Genomic DNA, 9,061 nt, shown 5'->3' with positions numbered 1-9,061 from the left:
TAACCGATTAGAGTATATTATATGCATAATATTTGTACTATATATGTAAAATTGTGTATAATCAATGTATATACTAAGTATATAACAAAATAGTAAACATTGAAATTCAAAAATAGCTAGATTTACCACTGGTCGTTGAAAAATAGCCAAGTTTTAAAAGTCATCGAAATTTAGCCACTTTAAATCTGAGCGAAAACACTGTTCAAAATCTGGAAAAATACGCCCGCAAATTTTACGGGAGTTCCAGGATAACTATGCTGGAACTCCCGCAAATTTTACGGGAGTTCAAGCATAATTATGCTGGAACTCCCGCAAATTTTACGGGAGTTCCAGCAAGTATAATTGTCCAGTATAATATACTGGAGTTTGGAGCACTGGCGCTCCAGTCTCCCGCAAATTTTACAGGAGTTAGCAAAGTATACCGGTCCAGCATAATATGCTGGAGTTCGTACACAAATGCACCAGAACTCCCGTATATTATACTGGACCGGTCCCTGTTGCATCAAATAGTGGCTATTTTTCATTGACTTGATAAACGCTGGCTATTTTTCATTGATCAGTGTGAAAACTGGCTATACCACGATATTTTAACAATAAGTTGTTGTTATTTGTGTAAAGATCCCACTATGAAATCCTAATGGGAGTTGGTGTGCTAGAAGCAAGAGAGATCACGGACCTCCAAGCTACGGTAATATGTGAAGGCTGCACGTGATTTCTAGCAACTTTTGCGGTTCAATAAATGACTTCCTAGAAATAAGAAAGAGCATTTTTTTTCCTATTTATTTGACCCTCTTGTAAACTACTTGGATCGGCTTGAAGTCATTGGGCGGAAGTGGTGAAACAACATGCTAAAAGAAATTCCTTTTAGCAACTCAATATTAGGCTTTGGAGTTTTTCTTAGCCAGAGTTGTTTTCCCTCTTCTCAACTCTGTCTCTCTCAGGCGAAACAGTGTTAGATCTGCAGAACTTTATTTCTCTATTTATGCCTTTTTCACTTTTGTTGAGTAAAAGTTATTTTTTCGGGATCTGTTCAGATATTTTCCTTATTCCGTTTTGGGATCACTGAGAAGTTCATTGATCTATATGGGTTGATTCCTACGGCTATTGTGAAATTGAATTAGTGTTTGTGTTATCTCTAGGTATTTCTCCAATTTCTCGTCTCCTGATTTTTTTTTTTTGGAGTTTCAATTTTTCTTGTTTCAGTTTAGGCTACTTGAGCTTGCTAACTGTATTTTCATATTTTTTTTAGCGCGTACTGTTCAGGATGATGAAGAAGACTATAAACAACCAAGCCATGGAACTGAGCTACCTGCTTGAAAAAATTGATACAGTAAGTGCTATTCTACATCTCAGATCTAATTCTTATTAACATATCGATCATGCTGCTTTGTTTACCCGCTCTATGAAGTTACTGGTCAGCCATACCACTATCAGTAAAAGAAGACTTGTAGAAACTTGCAGAATGAACATTTACAGAGAACATAACTGATATAAGGCATCACTGTTCTGTTTTAACATTTGGACCTTGCAATGGTTAAGAAGACCGGGGGTTTTAGAACTTGTTCATTAAGAATTAGAGAACAATTAGCATAGTGATTGTTGTTGACTTGTTGAATTCCTTTTCTGTGATAATCTAGTGCTTTGCATTTTCAATTATCCCCAACCTTAAAGTGAAGGAAAGCCCAAAGTGACTAAGATGAGCAGTAATCCTAAGAACCAAAAATCATGCAATTGACTTGAAATAAAATTTTCTATTAATTTTGTTTTACTAGAGGATGCAACGTATAGATTCACACAAACTTAGGATGTATTTCATTGGATATTTATGAATGAGCATGGCTAAAGAGTAAGGTTCTGAAGTACCAAACATGACATTCTCTGACAAGTATAATTATAACCTCTTGCACTTAGACCCCTAAATTAATAAAACATTATTTAGCATCTTTAAACCAACTAGCTGACATTTACATAAGATGAAGGATGGTATTATGTTTATTTGTGGACCGCTATAAAAGAAGAAACATACAAACTCCTTAAAGATGTACAAAGTTTTGAAATATACCAGCTGTGGATCTACTTGATGAACCCTGATTCATTAAGTATTTCCCTTTTGGTAAATCATGTACTAAGGAATGAATCACAAGAACAACACCTCCATTTAACACAAACGAGGGGCTCTTATTCTCCGGACGATATAAATTAAAGGACATGGGGAGCTGCCTTGGTTATAGCAAACCAATCCTACCAAGAAGGTAACTATGTCTAATTAGAACATTATTGACCAAATGACAATGTCGACTTAGGATAGAAGGTTGCCTCCATTTAACACAAAATAATACTCTTAACAAATATGAGTTTCTAACTGAGTAGAGGTAAGCTTATATTTTATATCACCAAATTGTGAACTCATGAAAAGTTTAAAATATGCATATTCCGGAATCAAACAAACAAATGATGTCCCACTTATGAACAAGAAAGAGGAAATTGAATTTTGAACTCGCCAAGAAATATAAATTGAGTTTGATTGACCTAAAGATAAGATTGAACTTAAAATTGACCGAAAATGGAGATCGAGTCAGTCCTTGAGTTTGACTAAATGGAAAGTTAGCTCATGAGTTTAGCAAGCATAGAAATTAACAGTCATGAGATAGAATTGTGATAGAAACTGTCGAATTGAATTTAACACGAAACTTACATATTACTGAAATTACATTAAAAGGGAGAACAATATGAGCTGATTGCTTCCCTGGTCTTATTGACTGTATTTTAGCATCCAGGGTCAAAAGGAAAATTCTGCCCCTGTTGTGGTCAAGGAAAATTTTTGGTTGTGAAAGATAAGATGTTTATTACACTATTACAAACTTGGAAGTCACTGATTCAGGATATGATCATGACAAAGCAGTCTATAATTTTTAAGGCTTTGATTCAGTGGCAGAAGTCATGGTTAACGGGCGAAAAGCATGATCAAGACTGGCTTTCCACACTCTTTCAATATCAAACATCATATCACCACACTCATTCTCATTCCAGCCTTCCAATGCGTGCAAAATCCCTGCTATTCTTGATGCACTCATCACCCTTCTTGGTAGCCAGTTCTGGGGTTATAATAATAGTCATAAATTTACTTTAATTATCCAAAAAGATCAAACAAAAACTTAAGGAAATTAAAATTATCTTCTCTAACCTCACAAGAGTCTACATTTTCAAGTTGTTTTGGGATAGTCATGGCTGGTGTGCTGAAGTAGATGCAATCTTTGCGAGCTTTCCTTGGTGGAAACTGTGAAAAAGGAATAAACAATGTTCCTTTTGGTGCTTTTAATTGTTCATCTTCACTCAATCCATCCCCTACTAGCCATATCTGCAATACAATACTTCAATCAAGAACTATTTTCTGCGAGACCGTGGGGTGTGGAGAGAGAGGATGGTGAGGGAGAGGGACATAATGACAAAACTTTGGGTTGGGAGAGGGAGGGAGGGAGATGAAAGGAATTGTTATAAATCATTAAGATTTAGGTCAGTATTTTTCAATGTATTTTGGTTTATACCTTTGATAAATAGGTCTTTGACTGGACCACATTAGTTGCAGCCTCAGGGGTAAGCCTTGATTTAAGTCTCTTGTACTCTTCTTCATCTAACATGATAACCTATATATAAAAATTGTAATGAATGAGAAAAAGGGAAACCAAGGTGATGGAGGAGATTAATAATCAGAGATACCTGAATTCCTCTTTGGCACAAAACAAGGGCGATGGAGCTAGAAACTTTGGACAAACGACCTCTAAGGACCACTTGGGGAGTTCCTTTAGGAATGGAGTTAAGGACCACAGCAACAACTAGACTACTTCCATCAACCACCTTCACTTTCAACTGTGGATGCCTCCTTATGTAAAGTTCACCGTTATTATTCAGCTCCTCCTCCTGTTAGAACGTTACATTTGTGTAAAATTGTAAGTATCAACTGGAACCTTCTTTCGTCCAGCCAACAAACATTGTATATAGGATGTTGGGAGAATTTTTATTAATTTTCTCCCTAATAGTGAATATCTGCCATAGCTAACAGAATGTTTTTCTCAGAAAATTGCATTTTAGGTAGAGATCATGCATTTTTCTTATATACTCAAGTAAGGATGGGAATTATTCGATTTTCTAGAGTTTTTACTTACCTGATTTAGGAGTCCAAGGCTCAAAACTTTTATGCCTTTCTGATCAGCTTCCATGATGGCCTCCTCAATCAAATTGTTAATAGTATCTCTTTGCCATTGCATAAAGTACTGAACAAAGTAAAAAATTAGGCCAACTAGTCGCTTTAACAATGTATCCAGAACATACAACTAGTCATGATTAACAAAAGTTCTTACTTGTTTCCTGTATTTTGGGACAGCCCAAGTTTGTAACTTAAGATTCTTGAATAAATTTCTCTCAACAACAAATGTTTGACCATAAATCCAAGTAATAAAAAACGACCATAGGGTAACGGGCCACAATAACCATAAATACCACTTGGAAGCATGAGGCGTCGAGGCCAAGGATGCAAGCCCTAGTCGGAGATGGTAGATTGATTCTGGGGTTGTTAGATGTGTTAGGTGCACAACGTCAGGCAAGTCAGCTTTCCTCTCAAGTGACTTTTCATACAATGTATCTGACGACTTGTCCACTGTACCATACAGATAATCATACATTGGCATGAAAAGTGAATAATTTGTTCTAAATTGAGTGTGATGTAGCGAGTGGTACCTGTGCCATCAAAGAATTGACATTAGTGGTAAAAAATAAAACAAATTCATCAGGGATTACTAGTCTGCCTAGTCAGTAGGAAAAAATACATTTGAAAGAAGACTTATATTTCCATTTTTCCTTTTATTTCCTGGTGAGCTAAAGTTAGAAGCAGATACAAAATTTCTGTTCACTGAGGTCTCTAACTTTGTTTGTACAGAAGTACCAAAATTGCATCTCTTTTGTCTTCTAATTAAACTGCTCTGCTACCTTCTAGATATGCATGATTAAATACATCTTGGGGTCGCCTGAATGAGAAGAAACATTAATGTTCTGGAAGTAAAAAATGAAAAAGATATTTGTGTACATTATCTTGGGAAAATCTCACTTTATACCCATTAAGCCCAAACTATTTACCCTTTAATACCCAAGCCTAAGCTGTTTACTTTTCCTACCTATGCAGCCTAAAGTATTTACCCGGCCCACCCATTAGCTATTTGCCTTCTCATTTGAAGTACAGAATGTTAAAAATATTCGGTTTCATTTTTGCAAGCTTACTTGGTAGTGCACTTGAATGGATCTACTTCTCCTCCGCCAGATCGATCTTCCTTAAGAGGGTCAACACAAGCTATTGCTTACCTCTTCTCCTTATGATTTTTGTGTGTGTATGAAGACCCACCATTGTTGAGCTTGAAACTCCTAAATTTGAAATTTTATTTTGAAGATTTATTGTATGGTTCGATGTGGGTGCTATAAAATTTTGCTTATAGTACCTTCAAGTAAGCTTCCCAGATTTGAATTTTTACGTGTGTTTGAATATCCACCATTGTTGGCTTTAAGCTCAATTTTTATTTTTGAGGATGTTTTGTTTGATTCAAAGTGGGTGTTATTAAATGTTGCTTATAATACTTTCTGGAAGTTCATACTAAAATTTGATCACATTTGAAGTTGATTTGAGGTGATTGAGATCGAATCTTTCAGCTGAAAATCGAAGAAGAACACAGTTACCTAATAGTATCTGTATACCGCTGCGGTATACAATATGCTGCAGGAGTATATAACTATATTGCACTAATATACTATTATAGTATACAATATACTGCAACGGTATACTGTAATAATTGAAGAACGCAGTTACTTAACAGTATACCATTACGGTATACAATATACTGTAAGAGTCTAGAGTCTACAACTATAATGCAACTGTATACTATTGTAGTATATAATATACTGTAACGGTATTTTGTGTGCAATATACTGCAACAGTATGCTATATTAGTATACAATATACCATAATAGTACTATTTTAATGTAATAGTATAATGTTGAATGAAGAACATAAAATATCATTTTCATATATTGTATGCTATTTTGGTATATAATATATAGTTCAATAGTATATAGTTTACTACAATAATATATAGTTCAATAGTATATAGTTTACTACAATAATATATATTACAACATGATGTTATAATTGGGTCATTTTTAAGTTTTAAATTTTTTTAACTGGATCCTTTTTAAATATTTTAACAAAGTTCTTATGTTTTTTACAAAATTTTTTCCTTAAAAGGTGTTAGATGGAATTCCATGGAGATGTTATTTATTGTATTATAAGTAGATGATGAAAATAATAATTATTTCTCTTTTCGATACTTAACTTTTACAGGCAGCCTACGATTTCACCTCTTGTTGGCTTTCTCAGGTTCTCGCTTCCCTCCTCCTTATGTGATGTGTCAAGAATAAACTATGGGCACAATTTAATCTCACGGTTTAACAATAGCCTCTTATGACTTTCCATTTAACTTTATGAAAGCATAGCCACAATCACGATTCCTCTATCTCTTTTCACTAATATATTACCCACAAAAGCTGCAATGGGTAGAAAATGTAATTAGTTTGGGGGTAGAAAAACTAATGGGTAGATAAGGGTAATTAGTTTAGTTTTTGTGGGTAAAGGTATAAAACTCTCATTATCTTTGTCAATTCAGTTTCCAAAAGAGATCAAAAAGTGGGGGTCTGTGCATTTGAGCCTTTTATTTTGCACTTTTCCTTCGAATGAGTGTTTCCTGATCAGTCATTTCCAAGCCAAACTTTCGAAACAACTTCCCTCTCTTCCTTTCTGAGTTTCTGTTTCTTTTTTCCTCCATGGGTATAGTAATATTTTGTGGCCAATGAACTTCATCCACTGTAACATTAAAGTCACCTTATTGGGTAGGCTTTGTCATTTATGGATAAAGCTTAATGACTTACTATTGTAGTAAGTACATTTCAACTACTTTAATGTGACAATAAAGTTTTGTGACTTTACCGTTATAGTCGGTCGAGTTTAGTTACTTTACTGTTATACAGGTTAAAGTTCGGTTACTTTAGCGCGACAAAACAATTTCTAACTTTACCATTATAATGGATAAAGTACGTGAAATTTAACCCTTAAAAGTTTCTTGTAAATTCCTTTTACTTGCAACTATTTCGAATTATATTTGTTCACCCAATTAACATCCGATGATATTTCAAATCCCTGTCAAAGATAGCCATTGCAAATGAAAGTTGAACATGAAAAGACAATGCAGGATGGAAAAAACACATGGTAAGTGAAGTCTTGTCAAGGCAAAACCAAACAAACGTCTAAAGCATAGTTGATGCTATAACTAGAAAAATTGAAATATAGGGAAAACAGACTCACGAGGGCGTATATATCAAGTACTTGAGAGGGGGAAACATAGAGAACATCCACTTAGGAATGAGCTCAAAGTTGCAATGCCCCATGTTGTTCATGAAATCAACGTAAGTGATGTACGCAACAAATGCAGCTATAGAAGCAGTTCCAGTGAAACAAGTTGTGACCGCCGGTATAACAAAGATAGTGTAATATGCTACGATCTCAGCAAACGGATGAATAACAGCTGCAACAATAAAAAACTTTGCTTTGTAAGTATTTGCAGATAGGTCATTGATTGTCTTTGAAATTAAACGGAAACCAAGTGACCTACAAGCCAGTAGGCAGGTCTTTAATATGCAGAAAGCCAATCTACAAAGTACTTATATTCTCATCCATCCCATTTAAATCATATACGTGACAGCCATTCTACAAGATCTTTTTAACATTATCTACTGACTACTGTCGATATTATTGTCTAGGTTACTATGTCAGGCTTAATATAAGCTCCTTGTAATATCTGATATATTTTCTCAAAGACTGATTGTTCTGCCTCTAGAAAACTACATCAAATTAAACATATGATACAAAACGTTTACGAAGGCCACTTACAAGTGATGGGCTCAGTAACCATGGAGGAGTGATGATGGGAATGATAACGAGAGTAGAGAAAATGGTGGTGCAGAGCTCTGTGAAGCCAATAATAGAGAAACTCCACCGGACCGAGATGCATCAAGGCAGTTATTATGATCCCATCAGTCCTCCACAAAGGCAAGTGATGAGTCTGTTGGAACTTCAGGTATGCAATGTAGAATAACATTCCATTAAATATGATTTGATCATCCCTACAAAAATACTTCAACCTTAAATCAATTTTGTCATGTACATTTGTTTTGCACGTTCTTTTTTGCTTTGTTGGATTCTTTTTAGACACTGTCGAAACCTAATTAGTACTGTCAAAGCATGGTTTAGACATGTGCGACCTAGTCCAAGATTCTGACTCCTATCAGGTGTATAGCTTTTCTTCTGGCTGAAACTTTCCCATAACACCTTCAGCTGGAGAACACTTGATTTGCATCATAACTTTTAATGCACAAAAGGGTCTTGGTTGTAGCAATTCAGCCCCCAATTTTTTATTTATTTGGTGTGGTAATGTAACTGTTCAGCCTACTAGCGATATCTCATCTTTGGGCTAGGCCCACAAGGTCTTAAAATGTGTCACTAGTAGGGGTGTTCAAACCGAACCGGAAAACCGCACCAAACCGAAAAACCAAACCAAACCGATTAAAAAACCCAACTAGGTTTGGTTTGACTTGGTTTGGTATTGAGTAAAAAAACCCGAACCAAACCGACATATAAATATATAAATTTTATTTATATTTTTAAGACTTTGTAGTGATTTTTCTTTAGAAAATGTAGAAATATTTGGATCCTCTCATGTATTAACCTTGAAAGCGTAAATTAACGAAAAATTATTGTTAGACGACTAAGAAAATAACTATCATGTGTTACTAAAAAATTTCTCCCATTAGAATATTTTAATAGATCATATGTTTGTCAATTTTTTCCATATTTACTAAACATATATTCACTTATCAAAGCTTTATCTATAATTTTAATAACGTAAGATTGAAATAATATTCATGTAACAAAAAAACCCGAAAACCCGACAAAACCGAACCAATCCAA

General features: G+C 34.8%; 1 protein-coding gene and 1 long non-coding RNA gene across 5 annotated transcripts; one reads left to right on the top strand and one right to left on the bottom strand.

The window, feature by feature from the left end:
* LOC109223845 lies at positions 732 to 8,489 on the top strand. 4 transcript variants are annotated; one of them, XR_002067665.1, is made up of 4 exons: positions 737 to 951; positions 1,035 to 1,139; positions 1,250 to 1,330; positions 6,383 to 8,489. It is a non-coding gene; the product is annotated as an uncharacterized LOC109223845 (long non-coding RNA). The 4 variants fall into 4 exon arrangements; XR_002067666.1 differs by having other exon boundaries at positions 732 to 1,139; positions 6,419 to 8,489; XR_002067663.1 differs by having other exon boundaries at positions 737 to 1,139.
* LOC109223843 (protein ECERIFERUM 1-like) lies at positions 2,624 to 5,170 on the bottom strand. The gene is made up of 6 exons (XM_019388290.1): positions 4,359 to 5,170; positions 4,164 to 4,271; positions 3,718 to 3,918; positions 3,546 to 3,644; positions 3,185 to 3,358; positions 2,624 to 3,095 (listed from the first exon to the last, which is right to left on the bottom strand). The coding sequence occupies exons 1-6, from the start codon at positions 4,683 to 4,685 to the stop codon at positions 2,913 to 2,915; spliced, it is 1,092 nt and encodes a 363-aa protein (XP_019243835.1). The 5' UTR covers positions 4,686 to 5,170; the 3' UTR covers positions 2,624 to 2,912.

Source organism: Nicotiana attenuata, chromosome 3, assembly GCF_001879085.1.
Source record: "Nicotiana attenuata strain UT chromosome 3, NIATTr2, whole genome shotgun sequence".
In the NCBI taxonomy this organism is placed as follows: domain Eukaryota; kingdom Viridiplantae; phylum Streptophyta; class Magnoliopsida; order Solanales; family Solanaceae; genus Nicotiana; species Nicotiana attenuata.
This window is presented reverse-complemented; position numbering and strand designations above follow the sequence as displayed.